The 24,166-nt window shown below is 44.8% G+C and overlaps 1 protein-coding gene across 1 annotated transcript; it reads left to right on the plus strand.

The window, feature by feature from the left end:
* The first annotated feature begins 18,256 nt into the window (after positions 1–18,256).
* LOC124676011 (ETO1-like protein 1) lies at positions 18,257–23,383 on the plus strand. Its single transcript, XM_047212092.1, has 5 exons — positions 18,257–18,977; positions 19,099–20,808; positions 20,903–21,194; positions 21,848–22,157; positions 22,881–23,383. The coding sequence occupies exons 1-5, from the start codon at positions 18,853–18,855 to the stop codon at positions 23,099–23,101; spliced, it is 2,658 nt and encodes an 885-aa protein (XP_047068048.1). The 5' UTR covers positions 18,257–18,852; the 3' UTR covers positions 23,102–23,383.
* The last annotated feature ends 783 nt before the right edge of the window (positions 23,384–24,166 follow it).

Genomic DNA, 24,166 nt, shown 5'->3' on the forward strand with positions numbered 1-24,166 from the left:
GTATGTGAATGGTTCATTCGATCACTAAAGTCATCGTTGAATATGTGGGAGCCATTATGGATCTCCGGATCCCGCTATTGGTTATTGGTCGGAGTGAGTACTCAACCATGTCCGCATAGTTCGCGAACCGTAGGGTGACACACTTAAAGTTGGATGTTGAAATGGTAGAACTTGAATATGGAATGGAGTTCGAATATTTGTTCGGAGTCTCGGATGAGATCCCGGACATCACGAGGAGTCCCGGAATGGTCCAGAGAATAAGATTCATATATAGGAAGTCATTTTATAAGATTTAAAATGATACGGAAGGTTCTATGGAAGGTTCTAGAAGGTTTTAGAAAAGTCCGGAAGAAACCACTAAGGAAGGCGGAGTCCCGGAGGGACTCCACCTCCCATGGCCGGCCAACCCTAAGGGGGAGGAGTCCCAAGTGGACTCCCCATAAGGGGGCCGGCCACCCCCCCACATGGAAAGGGGGAATCCCACCCCAAGTGGGATTCCCACCTTGGGTAGGTTTCCCTATCACATGGAAGGTTTTGGGTTCGGGTCTTATTCGGAGGCTTGTAGTCCAACACTTGGGGCTTCCACCTATATAATGAGGGGCCAAGGAGAGGGGGCCGACCACCCCAAGACCACAAGGTGGCCGCACCCCCTAGTGGCCGGCGCCCCCCTCTCCCAAACCCTAGCGGCCCTCTCTCCTCCACCACATCCCGCACGCTTAGCGAAGCTCCGCCGGATTTCTCCACCACCACCGACACCACGCCGTCGTGCTGTCGGATTCAAGAGGAGCTACTACTTCCGCTGCCCGCCGGAACGGGGAGGTGGACGTCGTCTTCATCAACAACCGAACGTGTGACCGAGTACGGAGGTGCTGCCCGTTCGTGGCGTCGTGATCAAGATCTTCTACGCGCTTTTGCAAGCGGCAAGTGAACGTCTACCGCAGCAACAAGAGCCTCATCTTGTAGGCTTTGGAATCTCTTCAAGGGTGAGACTCGATAATTCCCTCGTTGCTACCGTCTTCTAGATTGCATCTTGGCTTGGATTGCGTGTTCGCGGTAGGAAATTTTTGTTTTTCTATGCAACGTATCCCTACAGTGGTATCAGAGCCGTGTCTATGCATAGATGGTTGCACGAGTAGAACACAATGGTTTTGTGGGCGTTGATGCTTATGTTGTCTTCAGTTTGAGTACTTTGCATCTTTGTGGCATAGTGGGATGAAGCGGCTCGGGCTAACTTTACATGACCGCGTTCATGAGACTTGCTCCTCGTTCGACATGCAACTTGTATTGCATAAGAGGCTTTGCGGTCAGGATGGGACTGGGCCGGGTCGACCCGGCGGGTCGCTAACCCGACCCAAAAAATCAGGGCCATTGGGTCACGTGGGTCGGCCCTAAATAAAATTTGGGCCAATGGGGCCGGCATCGTTTGACCCGTTGGGCTAGCCGGGTCGACCCAAATCTTAGCCACATCATGCACTAATTATGTCTGAATCGCTATCCCCAACATGTTCACGGTGCATGGTGTGTCTCCGATGACTCCTTCCATCGCTAGCGCGCTGAACTAAATGAAGCAATGTCAAGACTAATGGGTGACCTCGTGTAAGAGCGACACTCAAAATCTGCAACAGCCAAAAACTAATGCTATTTAAATTGAAGCTGTCACGAGTCCTTAGTCTTTCCGTTGACAAAGATACTTGCAGAAGTTGCATACGTGATCCATACTCAATCATTTGCGGGAGAAGTGATGGGCTGATGGTCAGTTTGGTCATGTAATCGTTATGAACATACTTGACGTAATTTATATGCTCAAACGCATAGCTGAAATTACTACCTACATAAAGATCGAAAATTCTGTCACTCTTTTTGGGCGAATCAAGAGCACTTTTTGCTGTTTATTGTCAATCTTGCCGAATATTCTCAGTGCAAGCACGACCAAAAAATTGTATTAAAGTTAGAATTCGGGTCGGCCCCTGATACCCATCGGGCCACCGGGGCCGCTGAGATTTTTTAAATGGGTCGGCCCATGGCCCCTCAAATTGGCCTTGGGGCCACAGGGGCCAGGGCCAAGGTCGGGGCCGGGTCGGCCCATTCCCATCCTGACTTTGCGGGTGTCTGTCTCTCCTACTATAGTGAAGATTCAATTTACTTTTCTATTGACAATACTAGTATCACCGTTGTGGTTCATGTTCGTAGGTAGATTAGATCTTACTCGTAAACCCTAAACCACGTAAAATATGCAAACCAAATTAGAGACATCTAACTTGTTTTTGCAGGGTTTGGTGATGTGATATGGCCATAATGTGATGATGAATATGTATGAGATGATCATTATTGTATTGTGGCAACCGGCAAGAGCCTTATGGTTGTCTTTAAATTTCATGTTGAGTAGTATTTCAAAGTAGTTGTAATAGTTGCTACATGGAGAACAATCATGAAGACGGCACCATTGACCTTGACGCTACGCCGACGATGATGGAGATCATGCCCGTTGATGATGGAGATCATGTTCGTGCTTTGGAGATGAAGATCAAAGGCGCAAAGACAAAGGGGCCATATCATATCACATATGAACTGCATGTGATGTTAATCCTTTTATGCATCATATTTTGCTTAGATCGCGATGGTAGCATTATAAGATGATCCCTCTCACTAAAATATCAAGATAATAAAGTGTTCATCCTTAGTAGCACAGTTGCCAAGACTTATCGTTTCGAAGCATCTCGTGATGATCGGGTGTGATAGAATCAACAAGCGCATACAACGGGTGCAAGCCAGTTTTGCACATGCGGATACTAAGGTGGCCTTGACGAGCCTAGCATGTACATACATGGTCTCGGAACACGTGATACCGAAAGGTAGAGCATGAATCATATGATTGATATGATGAACACTTTGAGTGTTCGCCATTGAAATTACACCCTGTCTCGTGATGATCGGACTTAGGTGTGATGGATTCGGTTCGTGTGATCACTAAGACAATGCGAGAGATATTGTCTTGAGTGGGAGTTCACCTAGATTTTTAATTATGTTGAATTAAAATTTGAACTCAATTTGTCATAAACTTAGTCTAAACTATTGCAAATATATGTTGTAGATATGGCGTCCTCAATCAATTTTAACCAGTTCCTAGAGAAAGAAAAGCTTAAGAACAACGGTAGCAACTTCACCGACTGGTTCCGTCATGTGAGGATCTTCCTCAATGGTGGAAACCTGCAATATGTGCTTGATGCACCGCTAGGTGACCCTCCCGCGTAAACCGAAACCGATGAAGTAAAGAATGTTTACGCGACTCGGAAAACTTGGTACTCTCAAGTTCAGTGTGCCATCCTGTGCAGTCTGGAAGCCGATCTTCAAAAACGTTTTGAGCACCACGATCCTCATGAGTTGGTCAATGAGTTGAAAACTATATTTGAAACTCATGCGGCCGTGAAATGCTATGAAACATCGAAACACTTCTTCAGTTGCATGATGGAAGAAGGCAGCTCCGTTAGTGAGCACATGCTCACCATGACTGGGCATGCGAAGAAACTCAGTGACTTGGGAATACTGATTCCTAATAGACTGGGGATTAATCGTGTCCTTCAATCACTGCCACCTAGTTACAAGAACTTTGTGATGAACTACAATATGCAAAACATGAACAAAGAGTTACCCGAACTCTTCGCCATGCTGAAATCTGCTCGAGATTGAGATCAAGAAAGAGCACCAAGTGTTGATGGTCAACAAGACCACCAGCTTCAAGAAACAGGGCAAGTCTAAGGGAAAGTTCAAGAAGGGTGGCAAGAAAGCTGCCACGCCTCCCGTGAAACCTAAGACCGGCCCTAAGCCCGATGCTGAGTGCTATTATCGCAAGGAGAAGGGACACTGGAAGCGTAATTGCTCCAAGTATTTGGCGGATCCGAAGAGCGGCCTTGTCAAGAAGAAGAAAGAAGGTATATCTCGATATACATGTTATAGATGTTTATCTTACCGGTTCTCGTACTAGTACACTGGGTATTTGATACCGGTTCGGTTGCTCATATTTGTAACTCGAAACAGGAACTAAAGAATAAACGAAGACTACTAAAGGATGAAGTAACGATGCGCGTTGGAAATGGATCCAAAGTCGATGTGATCGCTGTCGGCACACTTCCTCTACATCTACCATCGGGATTAGTTTTAAGCCTCAATAATTGTTATTTTGTACCCGCGTTGAGCATGAACATTATATCTGGATCTTGTTTAATGCAAGACGGTTATTCATTCAAGTCTGAGAATAATGGTTGTGCTATTTTTATGAATAATATCTTTTATGGTCGAGCACCTGAAAAGAATGGCTTATTTATGTTAGATCTCGATAGTAGTGATACACATATACATAACATTGATGCTAAACGAATTAAATTGAATGATAATTCTACTTATATGTGGCACTGTCGTCTTGGTCATATTGGAGTGAAACTCATGAAGAAACTCCATACCAATGGATTACTTGAATCACTTGACTTTGAGTCACTTGATAGATGCGAAGCATGTCTAATGGGAAAAATGACTAAGACTCCATTCTCTGGTATTATGGAGCGAGTTGCTGACTTATTGGAAATCATACATACCGATGTATGCGGACCAATGAGTGTAGCATCGCGCGGTGGTTATCGTTATGTTCTAACCTTCACAGATGATCTGAGTAGATAAGGGTATATCTATTTCATGAAACATAAATCCGAAACTTTTGAGAAGTTTAAGGAATTCCAAAGTGAAGTAGAAAATCAACGTAACAAGAAGATTAAATTTCTACGGTCTGATCATGGAGGTGAATATCTGAGTTATGAGTTTGGCATGCATTTCAAGAAATGCGGAATACTTTCACAATTGACACCGCCGGGAACACCTCAACGAAACGGTGTGTCCGAACGTCGTAATCGAACTCTCTTAGATATGGTTCGTTCTATGATGTCTCTTACTGATTTACCTTTATCATTTTGGAGTTATGCATTAGAGACAGCCGCATTCACTTTAAATAGAGCACCATCAAAATCCGTTGAAACGACACCGTATGAATTATGGTTTAATAAGAAACATAAGCTGTCGTTCCTTAAAGTTTGGGGTGGCGAAGCCTATGTAAAAAAGTTACAACCGGACAAGCTAGAACCCAAAGCGGAGAAATGCGTCTTCATAGGATACCCTAAGGAAACTATAGGGTACACTTTCTATCACAGATCCGAAGGCAAAATCTTTGTTGCTAAGAACGGAACCTTTCTTGAGAAAGAATTTCTCACTAAAGAGGTGACTGGAAGAAAAGTAGAACTCGATGAGATTGATGAATCTTCACTTGTTGATCAGAGTAGCGCAAGTACGGAAGTTGTTCCTGTGCCGCCTACACCGGCAACGAGAGGAAGCTAATGATAATGATCATGAAACTTCGAACGAGATAGCTACTGAACCTCGCAGATCGACAAGGGAACGTGCCACTCCTGATTGGTATGATCCTTGTCTAAATGTCATGATTGTGGATAACAATGATGAAGACCCTGCGACGTATGAAGAAGCGATGATGAGCCCTGATTCCAACAAATGGCAAGAAGCCATGAAATCTGAAATGGGATCCATGTATGACAACAAAGTGTGGACTTTGGTAGACTTACTCCGATAGCCACAAGGTCTGTCGAGAATAAACGGATCTTCAAGAGAAAAACAGATGCCGATGGTAATATTACTGTCTATAAAGCTCGACTTGTCGCAAAGGGTTTCCGACAAATTCAAGGTGTTGACTACGATGAGACTTTCTCACCTGTAGCAAAGCTAAAATCTGTGAGGATTTTGTTAGCAATAGCTGCATTTTTCGATTATGAGATTTGGCGAGATGGATGTCAAAACGGCGTTCCTTAATGGAGACATTGAGGAAGAGTTGTATATGGTACAACCCAAAGGTTTTGTCGATCCTAAAAATGATGACAAAGTATGCAAACTTCAGCGTTCAATTTATGGACTGAAGCAAGCATCGAGAAGTTGGAACCGACGCTTTGATAAGGTGATCAAAGACTTCGGGTTTATACAGTGTCATGGAGAGGCCTGTATTTACAAGAAAGTGAGTGGGAGCTCTGTAGCATTCCTGATATTATATGTAGATGACATATTATTGATTGAGAATAATATAGAATTAAATGTACTGCCCATAAAGCCTTTGCTTGGTTATGGAAATCCAAGTGCACCCCAAAGCTGAAATTCTTTTGGTGGCTAGTGCTAGTGGATAGGCTGAATACCAGAAATATGCTCAGAAGAAGAAACTACACCATCAATTCCACATACAATTGTATGATGTGCTCCTCACCACCGGAAGAAACCATTGAACACATGATCTTTCACTCGTGATTTTAGTAAAGCATGTTGGAGCAAATTACATATGGTGTGGACAACAGATGAAGACAGACTGGAGATCATTGAAAAAGGTCGTGATGCTTGGCAAAAACCCCTATACATGGAAATAGTGATTGTTGCATCCTGGAGCATATGGAAGGAAAGAAACAATAAACTCTTCAATGGTATCGATCCAGATATTCAATCCTGGACTAGAAGATTCAAGCAGGATTTTGCTTTACTGGAACACAGAACAAAGAAGGACTTGCATCCCTCTATTACCAAGCTTTTAGACACTCTTTAGAACTCTTCTTCCCTACTTCCTTGTGTCTCTGTCAGAGCTTGTAAAAATGTAAAAATGTAACTTTACTTCGGCTTTCAGGCCACATATTAATATAGAAAAACAGTAGGAGCCTTTCCTACTGTTAGAGCTTTCAAAAAAAAAAGAATAATATAGAATTATTAAGTAGTGTAAAAGGTTATTTGAATAATAGTTTTTCAATGAAAGACCTTGGTGAAGCATCGTATATATTAGGCATCAAGATTTATAGAGATAGATCAAGACGCCTAATAGGGATATCACAAAGTACATACCTGAACAAGATTCTAAAGAAGTTTAGAATGGACGAAAGTAAGAAAGGATTCTTACCTATGTTACCAGGCAAGGTCTTGAGTAAGACTCAAGGTCCGGCTACGGCAGAAGAAAGAGAAAGGATGAGTCAGATCCCCTATGCTTCGGCAGTAGGCTCTATCATGTATGCCATGCTATGTACAAGACCGGATATAGCACATGCTGTTAGTTTGACTAGCAGATATCAAAGTGATCCAGGAATGGAACACTGGACAGCGGTCAAGAATATCCTGAAGTACTTGAAAAGAACTAAGGATATGTTTCTTTGTTATGGAGGTGACCAAGAGCTCGTTGTAACAAGTTACACCGATGCAAGTTGGAACACTGATCCTGATGACTCTAAGTCACAATCTGGGTACGTGTTTATATTGAATGGTGCTGCAGTAAGCTGGGCAAGCTCGAAGCAGTGCACGGTGGCGAAGTCTTCAACAGAATCGGAGTACATAGCGGCTTCAGAGGCTTCATCAGAAGTGGTATGGATGAAGAGGTTCATTATAGAGCTCGGTGTGGTTCCTAGTGCATTGGACCCACTAGTCTTCTACTGTGACAACATGGGTGCCATCGCCAATGCACAAGAACCAAGGTCACACAAGAGGCTGAAACATATCAAGCTACGTTATCATTCGATTCGCGAGTACATCGAAGATGGAGAAGTAAAGATTTGCAAAGTACACACCGATCCGAATGTAGCAGATCCGTTGACTAAAGCTCTCCCTAGGGCAAAGCATGACCAACACCGAATGCCATGGGTGTTAGGTACCTTACAATGTAATCTAGATTATTGACTCTAGTGCAAGTGGGAGACTGTTGGAGATATGCCCAAGAGGCAATAATAAAAGTGGTTATTATATATCTTTATGTTTATGGTAAATGTTTATATACCATGCTATAATTGTATTAACCGAAACATTGATACATGTGTGATATGTAAACAACAAAGAGTCCCTAGTAAGCCTCTTAACTAGCTTGTTGATTAATAGATGATTAATTTCATAATCATGAACATTGGATGTTATTAATAACAAGATTATATCATTATATGAATGATGTAATGGACACACCCAATTAAGCGTAGCATAAGATCACGTCATTAAGTTATTTGCTATAAGCTTTCGATACATAGTTACCTAGTCCTTATGACCATGAGATCATGTAAATCACTTATACCGGAAAGGTACTTTGATTACACCAAACGCCACCGCGTAAATGAGTGGTTATAAAGGTGGGATTAAGTATCCGGAAAGTATGAGTTGAGGCATATGGATCAACAGTGGGATTTGTCCATCCCGATGACGGATAGATATACTCTGGGTCCTCTCGGTGGAATGTCGTCTAATGTCTTGCAAGCATATGAATAAGTTCATAAGAGACCACATACCACGGTACGAGTAAAAAGTACTTGTCAGGATACGAGGTTGAACAAGGTATAGAGTGATACCGATGATCAAACCTCGGACAAGTAAAATATCGCGTGACAAAGGGAATTGGTATCGTATGTGAATGGTTCATTCGATCACTAAAGTCATCGTTGAATATGTGGGAGCCATTATGGATCTCCGGATCCCGCTATTGGTTATTGGTCGGAGTGAGTACTCAACCATGTCCGCATAGTTCGCGAACCGTAGGGTGACACACTTAAAGTTGGATGTTGAAATGGTAGAACTTGAATATGGAATGGAGTTCGAATATTTGTTCGGAGTCTCGGATGAGATCCCGGACATCACGAGGAGTCCCGGAATGGTCCGGAGAATAAGATTCATATATAGGAAGTCATTTTATAAGATTTAAAATGGTACAGAAGGTTCTATGGAAGGTTTTAGAAGGTTCTAGAAAAGTCCGGAAGAAACCACTAAGGAAGGCGGAGTCCCGGAGGGACTCCACCTCCCATGGCCGGCCAACCCTAAGGGGGAGGAGTCCCAAGTAGACTCCCCATAAGGGGGCCGGCCACCCCCCCAAATGGAAAGGGGGAATCCCACCCCAAGTGGGATTCCCACCTTGGGTAGGTTTCCCTATCACATGGAAGGTTTTGGGTTCGGGTCTTATTCGGAGACTTGTAGTCCAACACTTGGGGCTTCCACCTATATAATGAGGGGCCAAGGGGAGGGGGCCGGCCACCCCAAGACCACAAGGTGGCCGCACCCCTAGTGGCCGGCGCCCCCCTCTCCCAAACCCTAGCGGCCATCTCTCCTCCACCACATCCCGCACGCTTAGCGAAGCTCCGCCGGATTTATCCACCACCACCGACACCACGCCGTCGTGCTATCAGATTCAAGAGGAGCTACTACTTCCGCTGCCCGCTGGAACGGGGAGGTGGACGTCGTCTTCATCAACAACCGAACGTGTGACCGAGTACGGAGGTGCTGCCCGTTCGTGGCGCCGTGATCAAGATCTTCTACGCGCTTTTGCAAGCGGCAAGTGAACGTCTACCGCAGCAACAAGAGCCTCATCCTGTAGGCTTTGGAATCTCTTCAAGGGTGAGACTCGATAATTCCCTCGTTACCGTCTTCTAGATTGCATCTTGGCTTGGATTGCGTGTTCGCGGTAGAAATTTTTTTGTTTTCTATGCAACGTATCCCTACAGGAAATTCTCCCCTTCTGGGGATGTCACCGCCGGTGGCGCCTACCGTGTCGCACCGGCACGGTAGCTCCTGGACGCCGCGAAGGATGGCGCCGTCCTCGTCGTCGTCTGGGTCGAGGTTGACGTCGAGGTCCGGCGGATCGTCTCCTCCGCCTTCGATGCCGACTGTCGTCAAGAAGGAACCGACCTCTCCACCGCCGACCAGAGGGCGCAACAGCGGCGCCCTCGTCATTCGCGACCAGCCGTCGTCTCCCTCGCGCGGCCACAAGAGGAAGACCTCAAAGAAGGAGGCCAAGCGTGCCGAGGACGCCGCGGTGGCGGAGACGATCGCCAGGTCGCTCAACGACCTCGTCCCCGCCAATAATGCGCTCCCCATGGATGCCGCGCTCCAGGCGGGACTGGGAGCAGCAGGAGGCGGGACTTGGAGCGGCAGGAGGCGGAGCAGCAGCGGCGCCTGCTGGACTTAGCTGCCGCGCGACAACGCGTCATCCGCGCCGCCGCACCGACCGTCGCGCCCAAGCCCGTGCCGCTCATCAAGCTCGAGGAGAGCAGCGACGACGAGCTCTACCGACTGACGCCGCCACGCGGCGACCCTGGCCAGGGGTCAAGCCGTTGGTACGAGGCGCCGCCGCCCGAGGACGCCGGCAACTCGAGCGACGACAACGACGGCGACAACTACACGGCCTTCTACCGCCATTTCGGCATGTAGATCGCCATTTTCAATTTTAGTTTATGTTTTCATCTGGCCGAATTCAGCCTATATATGTACGAACTCGCCTATATATGTTAAATATCTTTAAATTTCGCTTAAATATCTTCAAAAATATAAACATTTACAGTACTGAATCAACATGAATGAATTCACCATAAATATATTTTATTAATATATCCATTCGATATTATAAATGTAATTTTTTTAAATAATTGATCAAAATTAGTAAAGTTTGACTTTTAACCAATTCTTAGACACCTTACATTTTGGAACGAAGGGAGTACGTGGTAAACCTGAAAGAACCACACGCTAGTGGTTGGCTAGCATAGGTGCGAAGGATCTCTCTCACAAGAAGAGTCCACCAGGGTGGTGATCACGCTGCGGGCATTGTGGCACGCCAGAGCAAATCATACATGAAGGGCAGTTTTGGACCCCCTTTTCAACGCATTGTTTCATCGAAAGGTTCTAGAGTTGAGCTACAAAATCTTGAGCCTGTACCGAGGGCCTCTCTGGTTGGACCGATTGATCGCGGGGTCAAAATGAATCCCACCGCCTCAATGTCTTGTCAAGGTGAATGTGGATGCTGCCGTCTCAAAGAACAACCCAGTTGCCGCGGTTGCTGTTGTTTCAAGAACTTATGGCGAAAAGGAACGACTTCTAGGTGTTGCAGTTCTTCCACGAAGGAAGGAGGTCAATTGTTGACGCACATAGCTTGGCGGGAGGTTTGAAATCCCACCCGATGGTGTTTGTATGAATTTCGATGTTATTTGAATAAAGCGGGTGTGATCTAAAAAAAAGTTCAATTCTCAATGTTCTAAAAAAGAAGTGTTCAATTTTTGAAGGGAAAATTTGCTACAGGACACTGTTATTTTCTGGCATTTGCTGCACCGCTCGATTGTGTCTTTGCCAGGTACCATTATAATTTTGTGGCACATTTGCTAGAACACACCACCTAACTAAAAATGGAAAGTTTTGCACTTTTGCCTAGAATGACTAGTTTTGAAGAAAAAGGGCAAAACTTTCCGTTTTTAACCAGGTGGTGTGTTTCGGCAAATGTGTCACAAAATTGTAATGATATCTAGCAAAGACACAATCGGGTGGTGTGTTTCAGCAAATGCCCAAAAATAACGGTGTCATGTGGCAAATTTTCCCATTTTTGAATGGGTAATTTTAGTAAGAAAAAAGGGGCTCTCCCCAAAGGTTAATACCATCATGACACGTGGCTCCCGGGAGTGTGCCATGTCGGTGTTGCACTTCTCTTGTCTAGGAATTTGAAGCTACATCCACGTCAGTAAATTTCAACATGTATTTTTAATTGGAGGGTTTAGTTGGAGGTGTGTCTCACCGATGAATGGGAATATGATGAGGAAGATGTAGAGCCCGAATCCTGCGTTGGTGGAGACGAAGAAGTGCGGGATGGCGCGGACCTTGACGACGACGGCGGCGGCGACGACGGCGGTGAGGAGGAGCTGTAGGGAGAGGATGACGTAGATCTTGCGGATGAGCGCCCAGCGCAGCTCGGGGCTCTCGGTCATCCCGGGGTAGAGCCCCCACGTGGGCGCGGCGCCGCCGGAGGTCCCTGCCTCGATGTCGACGCCCTTCTGGTAGCCCAACATCTTGCCCCCGCGGCGAGGATGCCTTCTCCTCTGTTGGGGGTTAGGGTTTTTGGAAGGGTGCGGTGGGAGGCGAGGGGAGAGGAGTTGGGGGAGCAAGCGGACAGAGACGGGGATGACGGTGCGGGAGGGGGGGGGGGGGGGCGAGAAGACTCGGTCGACTAGCGTTGGATTTTTATAGTCAGAAGATCAAGTCGAGACGAATGAACCGTGGGATGGAACCCACATGTCAGCTGATGAACGGTGGGTCAGGGTGCGGACCCCGCATGCCAGTTGCACAGGAGAGGTTGGGAGTTGGGACAGTGGTTTTTCCTCGAGCGGTTTCGATTTTTTTTTGATTGGCCAAGAGACGCTGGGAGCCTGGGACCGGATAGGCGGCGAGGCGACGGGGGAGAGACGTTGGTTCTGTTTTTTTTTCGTACCGAGTCCAGCGGGCGACACACGCGTTTGAGAAGTTGCGAGGTTGGCGCATGCACGCACCGTCAACGTTGATGACTGTGCGCCCACCCACGGAGTACGCAGGGACAGCACAAGAAAAAACCGCGTTTTGCTATGGCAACCGCGTTGGACAGTTCGGGAAAGAGGCGGGTGGGCCGGTGGAGGAACCATAACGTGCTGGGCCTTTAGCTTCTCAGCCTTTTTTTTCATTTGTGTCTAGTTGGTTCTTGGATCAATAGGTACTTTCTGTGGAAAAAATAATTGATGCTAAGTATAATACTCCACTAGAATCCATAATATTCTTTGATGTCAAGACAATCATCTTTCTGTGTTTTGTCCTAAAAGGGTGTAGCAGTTAAATTTGGGTACAAGTGGCAAGTATGGAATGGTAGATCTATTCACTTCTCGGAGGATACTTGGTTTGGTAACATATCTTTGGCAACCGAATTCTTTAATATTTAATTCGTAGTTAATCAACAGACAAAAAAACATTGCTGATATGTGGGATGGTAATCAGCTTAGATGCACCTTTAGGCCGATGATCTTATGTCTCAGTGGTATGAGTTGCTAGCCATTGCTGGCTCTATTACCATATCTGACCAAGAGGATCAAATGATTTGGATGTATGAATTTAGTGGGGTTGTCCTCATTAATTTTACAGGTATTAAACATATTTACTTACATGTTATCTAAACATAGAAAATTCCTCCTATAATTCTTGTTTTCCTTTGGCTTTTCGCTCAACATAAATTCATAATTAGACATAATTTCAGGAGAAGAGGGATCTCAAAACCACTAGACTGTAGCTTGTGTAAGGAAATATAATTTGTTGCACATATGTTCTTTGATTGCATTGTATCTCACCTACTTTGGGAGGATGTGTTGAAAATCTTTGATGTGATGATCACTGATTTTTTTTTACCTTAGCTTCCAAATGTTTGTGTAGTACTAGATACTTGCAACTTAATATTGTTTCATCTTCTATCCTCTGGGGTGTATGGCACAACATGAACTCTATTGTGTTTGATAGAAAAACTTGTTTGAATATGAAGCAGGTGTGGCATTTAATCCCGTGTTATCCGAGGGATTGGAAGGTTCCATTCAAGGATCAGGGGTGGGCGCTCATGGATCGATTCAATGATCTGATTCTGAGAAAAATCAAGATGCCGATGGAGATAGAGCTGGACTGTGGAGGCCTTCGGCAACCCTGGTGCCACACGGGGGCAGAGCCTCTCTTGCATACCACCAGGAACACCCTGGCGACGTCGTTGTGCACGTGGTGATGGGTTAAAGCTCTTCTGCCTGGGTTGTGGTTCTCGTTTTGGCGGCTGTAGTTGCAAGTCTCTAGTTTAAAACTTGTGTCTGCCGTGTTGGATCATAGCTTTGTTTGGCCATCCTTGATGTGCTTATCACAAGTTTGGGCTTGGGGTTCTTTCGCCTGCGGCGCACCCCTTGTCCCCTGTTTCGTTTTCATAGAACTTATTTTAGTAGTCATCAAGTATTGCTTTGTAAGATGAATGATGTAGTTTCCTTTTCTGTAAAATTGGAGCCGAGGAGCGGTCCTTTTTAGTCTAAAAGATTTCAGGATGGCTCAACACATATCCTAGAGACTCAAGTGTTCAATTCTCAATTTTTTTTAAAAATGTTCAATTTTCGAATGGTTAATTTTAGTGGAAATACTTTTGTACAAAATCCACTCTTGTAACTCTTTTAGCGGAAATACTTTTGTAAAAAATCCACTCTCGTAATTTTAGTAAAGATAAGAGGGGACCCTCCCCGAAGGTTAGTACTATCGTGACACGTGGCTCCCGGGACTTTTTTTTGCGACGTAACAAAAGCTTTATTAATTAACGGGTATGATTACAATCACTTATAAGAGTACTAGCAAGAAAGCTTGGGTTACAATTTATCCACAAGCACCTTCTCCTATCTGACCTAGCCTTTTTAGCACACAAATGGGCATCTTGATTAGCCTCTCTGCCCAATAAAAAATATGCTTCAACAAGTAAAGGCTCTCTTGAGTTCCCTAATCTCTTGACAAATTGGCAAAAGTTCAGATCGCACTTGGTCATCACCAGCACACATATTAACTGCCTTAACTGTCTCGGTTGAGTCGCTCTCGACGATTATTTGATCGTAAGTTCTGTCCGTAGCCAACCGTATTGCATCTCGGATAGCCAATGCCTCCATAGACCTAGCACTAGTTGCATGCTCATACCAAATAGCTTGAGCATAAACTAGATTACCTTGGCTCCCAGGACTACTGTAGGTGCCATGTGGTGTAGTTAGATATGTGAAATTCCAAGGTTTTCCACGTTAGTCAGATTAGTAGCGTAGCACAAAGTCACTGGGTTCACTTGAACCCAACCCTTTGAACAAGGTTCAACTTGCAACTGTCAAATTGTTTTGCGCCGAGTTCGATTGTTTGTGGGGGGTAATAAACTTTTCTATTCGTTATAATGGTATGTGAACTTTGTTGGAACTTAGGAAGGAATATTTTCGCTGCAGTTTCTACAATGTTTGCGCACAAAGTCTGAAATCGAAAACCCACTGATATCATTGGTTCCTTGCCTTGCGGCTCGCGCTGTTGTGCAGCTAAGAGCATCTCCAGCCGTTGGGCTTTCCACAAATCCAGCGTTATTTAGTGTCGGATTGGATAAAAGTTTAGCCCGGGGAGCGCTGAAGTTCCAGCCGTCTCCCCGGTAGACACCTGGTGCTCCGCGTTTTTTTAGAGAAAAACGTACCTTGATACCAAATTTTCTGCATAATTCGGCGAATTTGACCAGTTTTACCAATATTTGGCTTATTTTTATAAACAAACGTTACAGTTTCAACAAAACAAGACAAGTTTTCAAACAAATCAAATGGAAACTAGTTGGTGTTGCCTCGAAGCGTCCATATGTGCTCCACCAGATCATCCTGCAGTTATTGATGCATTGTGGAGTCTCGAATCTCCTGACGCATAGCGATGAACGCAACCCACGATGCCGACACCTAGTGGTTAGGCTGTGCAAGAGGACTCTCTGTGTCATATGGTGCAGCTTGTTTGCTCAGAGGAACCAGATACTTCCGCTCATTCTCGATAATCATGTTGTGTAAGCACACACAATAATTCATCACCTCTCATATCTAATCTTTGGACCAAGTCAAAGCGGGGAATCGGACTACAACAAATCTCTGCTGGAGGACACCAAATGCACGCTCGACATCCTTTCGGCAACCTTCTTTTTCCTTGAAAAACTCCACCTCCTTCGGAAGGACGGCGCCTGAGATAGTCTTCACAAATTTTGCCCACTTTGGATAGATACCGCCAGCAAGATAATATCCCTTGTTGTAGTGTCTGCCATTGATCACAAAGTTAACCGGGGGAGCATGACCCTCAACAAGCTTGGAGAAGATCGGCGAGCACTACAAGACGTTGATGTCATTGTTGGATCCCGGCATACCAAAGAAGGAGAGCTAAATCTAGAGATCATGGGTAGCCACTGCCTCAAGTATCACAGTGCAACATTTTATGCGACCCTTGTACATTCCCTGCCAGGCAAACGGATAGTTCTTCCATTTCCAATGCATGTAGTCAATGCTTCCAAGCATCTCTGGAAATCCTCGAGCTTCATTGATAGCGAGGATCTTAGCAGTGTCTTCGATAGTGGGTGATCTCAAGTAGATGTCCCTGAACACTGCTATCACCGCCCTGCAGAACCGGTAGAAACAATCAAGGGCGGTGGACTCCGCATCTGAAGATAGTCATCGGTAGAATCACCAGGAGCTCCATATGCCAGCATCCGCATAGCCACCATGCACTTTTAGAGGGCGGAAAATCCTGCCATGCCGGTGCAATCCAACTTGCATCTAAAATAGGAGTCGTACTCTTGAAGGGCATACACATTTTCAGGAAGAGCTTCCGGCTCATCCTGAAACGACGCCTAAAAATAGCCTCACCGTGCAATAGATCGTCGGCGAAGTAGTCGGTGTAGAGCATGCAGTAGGTCTCCATTCGCTATCTCGGCTTGCACTTCCGGCGACCTGGTGCCGACCCACCACGGTGACCAATGGCCGACTCGGCGTACAAGCCGGGCAGGCAAGCTAGGATCAACATGTGCTCCTCGTCTTGGGCGGCGGCTGCCATTTCTTCTTCAAAAAGTTCGGCGAACATCTTCTCCTCCTTCTCGTCGGAGTCCATGTCCGGCCAGACAATTGGAAGAACACCTGCCGGGCGTGTCGACGAGGAGCGACGCGAGGGAGCTGAAAATAGGCAGAGGGCACGACGGGCGGCGGAATATAGGCTGTTGGGTGGAGGAACGGCGGAGTTGAGGCAACCGGCCGGTGGATTGGCGAGGGGTGGTGCCGGTGGCGACAGAGCAACGGGAGGGGGGGGGGGGATTTGCATCGACAAAATGGTGGGGTTCGTCTGTTCTCTCGTCGACAGAGCGCGCCCATCCCCGTTTTTCTCTCGTCCAGAGTCCCCGAGCGCACCCGGGGCGGGGATGGCATGGGCTCTCCGAATGGATGAAAAGCCTAATCCAGAGGAAAACGATGAGCCGGGGCGCAGCTGGGCCGAATAACGCCATCTAAATGTAAAAAGCGGTTGCTGAGGGCCTCATCGAGAAGATGGCTGGAAATGCTCCAAAGATCAAACAATTTGTGTGCTTGTAAAAGCATTTGCGGACCCCAACGGCACTTGTACGCCAGTTCTTTTCGAAACCGTAATCTATGGGTTACCATGAGACCATGCATGTATCACCATTATCATGCTCAACGACCGTTCCCATGCGTTTTCGTCAGTCTTTGGACTTTATTTAGTTTTGTTGTACTTGTGAAATTTCGATGATGTGTATGCATGCCCAACAACTAGTAATCGATGTCTTCTTTCTTGTGCTGATCTCGTGACCCCATAAATCCAGTCATGATAGGTTCATCCACCTCAACTAACCCTTGCACGGACGGTGGAGCAAAATTTACAACAAGGTGGCCAACTGTTTCGGATATAGATATCGCATGTGTTTCCAAAAAGAAAGAAAGATATAGATACTGTGCCCAGTCACATACACACATGCATTGTACATGTACACTAGTAAAAATCATTAATATTAATCCTTTTTTCTGAAAAAAGAATGCCCCATTTTATACATATAAACGTATTTAGATAAATCCACGGTATCTTTTCCCTAACGGAGGGAATATGATAATATAGAATTTTTTGACAATTTGTTCGATGACACGCTCTTACTTGTATAGTTCTATATGACACACACTAAATAGTTTGTGTAAATTGATGATCAATATTAACTCTAGTGTTGCACATTAAAATGGAAGGCGCACTAATTTCCTGGAGAGAGAAGTACGATGGAAAATATCATCAGTAGTGGTTGTAATCGTGGTGTTTTAATTTTGAATCGCGAACATGTGAAACCTACATGTCGCAACTCAAAGTTAGTTTGAATAAAGTTAGACAATATGTTTCGGAACTCTGAGCCGATGTGTTGCCGATTTTCATAGTTTCCGAAACGCAATATTAACAACTCATTTGTACTGTAGTAATTAAAAACTAGAACGTGTGGGTGCCCCTAAAACAACAACTTTCATGGGAAATAGAGAGGGTACTACTCTAGAAATCTAATACGCATTTGAATCGTGTTAACCTCACATTTGTTTTAAGGCCCTCATTTTGCATTGAATGATTGAATGGTTGTTTGATGCACACTGTCTTGATTGAAACGTCGGTCTGTTGAAGTGCCCATTTCATCATTAACGTGACAAGCTCCACGGCCCCATTCACAATCTTTGTTTTTCAGCTTCCATTAGCTTTTCTTCACAACTCCTTAACCTGCATACACAGTCATGGATATGCCTTGTCTTCTTCCCTACCAGCACTCATCATCACCACATAGCCCATGCATGGGTTCATGTGCACTCCACACCACTTTTATTTCTTTTTTCCTTGGAAAGAATACACCCTTCAATTCTTTTTCTCTAGTGTACTACTAGTGGTAGGCTTTATTTTTGTGTACTAGGCTAACTCCCCCATTCCTCTCCACACCACGACAAGGAAAAAAATAATTCTCTTCTCCGCGCTCTTGATCTCTTCTTCCCATCTCCAGTCTCCATCCTCCCGAAGGCTGCTTTCGCAGGATCCAAATCCGACCTCGGGCGCAGCCACTGCCCTGTAGACCCCGCGCTCACTGCTCCTTCCCTGCCAATGCCCTGTTCCTGCTCAGCTTTCCTCTTGGTCCGACGAATTCGATCCAGCGGGCGGCGTCACGGTCGCCAAGATTTGATCCGGAGGGTCCATTTCCGCGGGTCATTGCGCTCGTACCTTCGGATTTGTGGCAGCTCTCGATCCGTAGGTGGTTGGGTTCAGCGGAGAGAGGGGTCCAATTCCAAAAAAGAAACCTCCTGCCCAAATGCGTAGGATTGGTGTAGCTGATTCGTAGCTGGCTGTTGCTGCTGCTATTATTCTTGTACCATTGGCGTGCGATTCGTGTCCGGGGTTCGCGCGAAATCTGGGAGCGTGGAGATTTGGGAGGTGTTCTCCTTCCTGTGCTCTATGAGGAGCAGCATCCTGTCGGAGTCGCCCTGCGACGAGCAGCACATCCATGGCTTCAACCCGCAGTCGTGGCTGCAGGTGGAGCGGGGGAAGCTGCCCAAATCATCCTACTCGTCTTCCTCCATGTAAGTACACTCCACTCCAAAATCCTAAGCATTTTCATTACCTCCCAGTCAGCCTCATTTTGATGTGCTGCAACCGACCTACTGCATTTCCTGATTAATCTCGATTGTTGGCGATGTGCAGTGAGTCACTCATCAAGATTGCCGAGCCCCCTGTAGTACCACTGTATAAACCCTTGAATTACGTGGAGGTGCTGTCGAGGATCCACGAGGAGCTCGAGCAATGCACAGCGATTGAGAGGCCTGGGCTGTATTTGATCCAGTCCCAGGTGTTTCGGGGCCTTGGGGAGCCGAAACTGCGCCAGAGGAGCCTGCGTTCTGCGTGGCGCCATGCCGGGACTGTTCACGAGAAGGTCATATTTGGGGCATGGCTGCAGTACGAGAAGCGTGGGGAGGAGATCATAGCTGACGTCCTCGCGTCGTGTAGGAAGTGCTGCCGGGAGTTTGGACCGATTGATGTTGCTTCCGAGATGCCCATGCGGAATTTTGAGATAGTTGGTTCAGAAATGGATTTGACGTCGCATATTTCCTCCATCGTAACTTTCCAAATAAGGGATGGGAGGGTGACATGTGACAGGTGTAAGATCGCCGCTCTATCCATCCCGTTTTGCTCAATGCTTAATGGACCGTTCACTGAGTCGCAGCTTGAGCTTGTTGATTTGTCAGAGAATGGTATTTCGTTGGAGGCCATGAGGGCTGTTTCAGAGTTCAGTTGTACACATAGGTTAGGAGATTTACCTTTGGAAATCTTGCTGGAGATGCTGGTGTTTGCAAGTACATTTTGTTGTGACAAGCTAAAAGACGCATGTGACAGGAAACTGGCTTCATTTGTTTCATCAAGGCATGATGCAGTCGAGCTCATGGCATTGTCATTTGAAGAAAACGCACCGGTTCTTGCCGCTTCCTGTTTACAAATGCTTTTACAGGATTTACCAGATTGTCTAACCGATGAGCTTGTTCTTAATCTCTTCCTGAGTGCAACTGAACAGCAACAACTTATCATGGCTGGACATGCCTCCTTTTTACTGTACTGCTTGCTTAGTGAAGTCACAATGAACATGGATCCGAGGACAGAGACAACTGTGCTCTTGTCAGAGAAGCTAGTTCAATTGGCAGTAACTCCTTCACAGAAGCAAATTGCTTTTCATCAGCTTGGGTGCATTAGACTTCTGAGAAAGGAGTACGATGAAGCTGAACACCTATTTGAGGTTGCCTTCTCTGCTGGTCATGTGTATTCCATGGCTGGTCTTGCTAGAATCTCTGCTATAAAGGGCAAAAAGGTTTTGGCTTACGAGAAGCTCAGCTCAGTAATATCGTCAAGTGTACCACTAGGATGGATGCATCTTGAGAGATCATTGTATTCAGAAGGTGATAGAAAGTTGGCAGACCTTGACAAGGCAACGGAGCTGGACCCTACTCTTACATACCCTTACATGTATCGGGCCACATCCTTGATGAGAAAGAAGGAACCTAGACTTGCCTTGGATGAAATAAATCGACTCTTAGGTTTCAAGTTAGCGTTGGAGTGCCTGGAGCTTCGAATTTGTCTATATTTAGCTCTTGAGGACTACAAATCTGCACTTTGTGATATCCATGCAATTCTTACTTTATCTTGTGAGTACCGGATGTTGGAAGGACGTGTAGCGGCTTCCAAGATAGGCACTCTTCTCGGGGCACATGTTGAGCAGTGGAATACAGCTGAATGCTGGCTCCAACTTTATGAACGCTGGTCATCAGTGGATGATATTGGCTCGCTTTCAGTGATCTACAAGATGCTTGAGTCAGATGCAGCAAAAGGTGTTTTACACTTTCGGCAATCTTTGCTGCTCCTTAGGTAACTTCTACTAGCACATCTCCCAGAGGATTCCCTTATGGCAAATTTGATCTTCAATTTAACTAAAAGTGCTGCTTAACATTTGGGCTTCCAGGTTGAACTGTCCTGAGGCAGCAATGCGAAGTCTGCAATTGGCTAGGCTACATGCTGCAACTGAGCATGAACGGCTGGTATATGAAGGATGGCTTCTGTATGACACGGGACACTGTGAGGAGGCCCTGCAAAAAGCAGAGGAATCTATATCTATTCAAAGGTCATTTGAGGCTTTCTTTCTGAAAGCCTATGTTCTGGCTGACTCAGGGGTTGATCCTTCTTATTCTGCAAATGTTATATCACTTCTTGAAGATGCATTAAAGTGCCCCTCGGACCGACTTCGGAAGGGTCAGGTTTGTGCTTTTGTACAGTATCACAAATTACCCTAGAATCTTTATAAATTTCACTTCTGTTCATTGGTTGAATCTGCAGTTTTGACACAATTAGCTTAGCATCCACATGACCCAGGCTTGGTAAAATGGAGGGAACATGCAAATCACATTTGATGTGGGTTTGAAATATGCAAACGTCATGATTCTTGCTGCTGTATTAGACGTGTTGGACAAACGAGAGTGGAGGAGTAAAAAAAATTATAGAATCATAAATCACTTCCTCATGGCAAGACTCAACTATACCTGGAAGTTCAATACACAGAACTTTAATCCTTTGTACGAACATTATTATTGCCATGTTGTACATGCAGATGCTATTTTATGCATCTGCATGAGCAGTTGCTAGATTTTTTGTTTTGAAAAAACTTTGAGAATTTGAATTACATGAGAAATGTTGCTAAACTTAATTACCAAAATTTAAGTTAGTGCTTTTGACTGATATTGACCTAGCAAGTTAAGACAGAGCATCCCGATGATGTAGGATGATTTTCTGTAGTACAAAACATCCAAAGTGTAGTCGTATCTGTGCTTTCTTTTCATATATCCATTAAGTTGTCATAATTAAGCAGGGCCCTTAACACTTTCTTTTCATATATCCATTAAATGTACTGCAGGCTTTGAACAACCTTGGTGGCGTCTATGTTGATTGTGGGAAGTTAGATTCAGCAGCTGATTGCTATACAAGTGCGTTGAAAATCCGACACACCAGGGCCCATCAAGGTCTTGCTCGTGTTCATTTTCTCCAGAATAACAGGGATGCTGCATATGATGAAATGACAAAGTTGATAGAGAAAGCTAAAAACAATGCTTCAGCTTATGAGAAGCGCTCAGAGTATTGTGAACGAGAACAGACTATGTCAGATTTGGAAAAAGTGACCCAATTGGATCCATTACGTGTTTACCCATATAGATATCGAGCTGCAGGTTAGACTAAACTAAAATTCAGATTATCCAGTATTTTCGAACAGTAATGAATATTACTAGGCTACTTTATTTAGCGTCTTCTTTGGTTTCTGCATTGATACCAGTAACTTATATTTTAGATTCAAAACTATGTTGGATGGAGTAACATTTTCTATAGCTGTTATCTTTGTCATATGAAATTTCTGCTGTTTTCGAATTTGGCCGTGCTTTAATGTATAATTTGTGATCACTTCAGTAGTTTATCTTCTGTTGAAGGATAGGAAATGATATGCACACTGGGAAATTATCATATTTTTCTTTGAAATAAAAATATTACATGTAGTTTATTTAATTTAACTGTTTGCCCTGGTAACACGCGTGTGTCCTGTAGTTTGAACTGCATCTTCAAACTTACAATACTAATAGCTTGTCTCTTTTTTTTGGAATGTATTGTACACACTGCAAATGTTATCCTAACATAATTTGTTTTAACTGATGTTCATAGCCATATTTGTACTGCTTCCACACCCACTGGTTTCTTTACCCTAAGGTGTTGCTTATCTTATAGAACATTCCAAGTGGGTTGTCTTGGTCATCAGTCTCAAAATATTAGTTCCCAGGCCAAGGGGGTTGATAGTGTTTCTTATCTTCAAAATGAATAGCAGATTTAGCAGTGTAATTCTCTTGCCCTCCTTTTGTTTTGAAGATAATGTAACTAACTATTTGGATGGTTTTGGTTCACAGTACTAATGGATAGCCACAAGGAGGAAGAGGCAATAGCAGAGCTCACAAGGGCGATTTCCTTCAAAGCGGACCTCAACCTATTGCATCTTCGGGCGGCGTTCCATGAGCACATTGGGGATGTCCCTAGCGCTCTTCGTGATTGTCGAGCCGCCCTCTGTTTGGACCCAAATCACCAAGAAATGCTGGAACTTCAGAAACGTGTGAACAGCCAAGAGCCCTGACAAAAGGTCGTGCTAAATTGTGTATTCTATGCCACCATTGTTATTCCACATAGGTGATCCTCTTGACATCCTTGACTTCATTCAAGTTTCTTCGTCTGCTAGTTAACCGCTGTATTGGAGAAAACTACTTCTTTTGAAAGGCAGCATCGACCAGGCTTAGCCATTGATGCATGTGGCCTTTGTAAAAGTAATGCCTAATCATTGAACTCTGCTGGAGAAGATTCTTTTGGTGCAAAATGTAACTTTCCAAGTTCTAGTGTTTGGTGAGATTATCCTTATATATTTGATGTCAATGATTTAGATTTTAGGAATGTTCTGTTCTTCCATCTGAACAGTTTGCTGTTGATTGAGCCTTCAATTTGCAGCTGCTATGCTAACCATAATGTCAGAGTCTTTTCCTTTTGCACTGTATATATAACCCACCTAAAATTACTGAATAATAAGCTGCCATCCGCACCTTTTTTCCCTTCTCTCTTTGAAGGGGAGACTTGCAGAGTAAAGTAACACGTCGTTGTATCCATGATTGCTTATCAAACCACGTCTTGAAATAGTTGTTTCAGAACATGTAATCTTAAAAATGTGATCTTCCCTGATGTCAAAAGAAATCTAAATCCTTTTGACCTTGAGTGCGACATCGACCTATTGTTTGATACCCTTTCTCTGAAACGTGTCTCGTCTAAGCTTGGTGACATTGTTAAACAAGCAGGGGCTTGTTTGTTGGTTCAAAGCATGCGGCTCGATAACAACAAGCAGGGCTTGTTTCGACTGCTGTAAAAAGAGAACAAAGCAAAGGGTTTTATGGAAAACCTGTTAATTGCTTAAGTATATGGGAGAGTTTACGAGGCAGCTAAGAGCATATCCAGATGCATGACCCATTTCGAACACGAAAAATCTGTTTCTATCAGCCTGCGGCACTGAAATTGCCAGTTTTTAGGGTGTGCCTGTTTGGATCGAGATATGCCCTAACGACCCGACGCTTTTATAGTAACAGTTTTTATTGAAAATAAATAATTTACATAGTGCAGAAAATTAAATAAAAGACTAGAAATTTAACCCTAGCAAACT

The sequence above is a fragment of the Lolium rigidum genome, chromosome 7, assembly GCF_022539505.1.
Source record: "Lolium rigidum isolate FL_2022 chromosome 7, APGP_CSIRO_Lrig_0.1, whole genome shotgun sequence".
NCBI classification, from domain to species: domain Eukaryota; kingdom Viridiplantae; phylum Streptophyta; class Magnoliopsida; order Poales; family Poaceae; genus Lolium; species Lolium rigidum.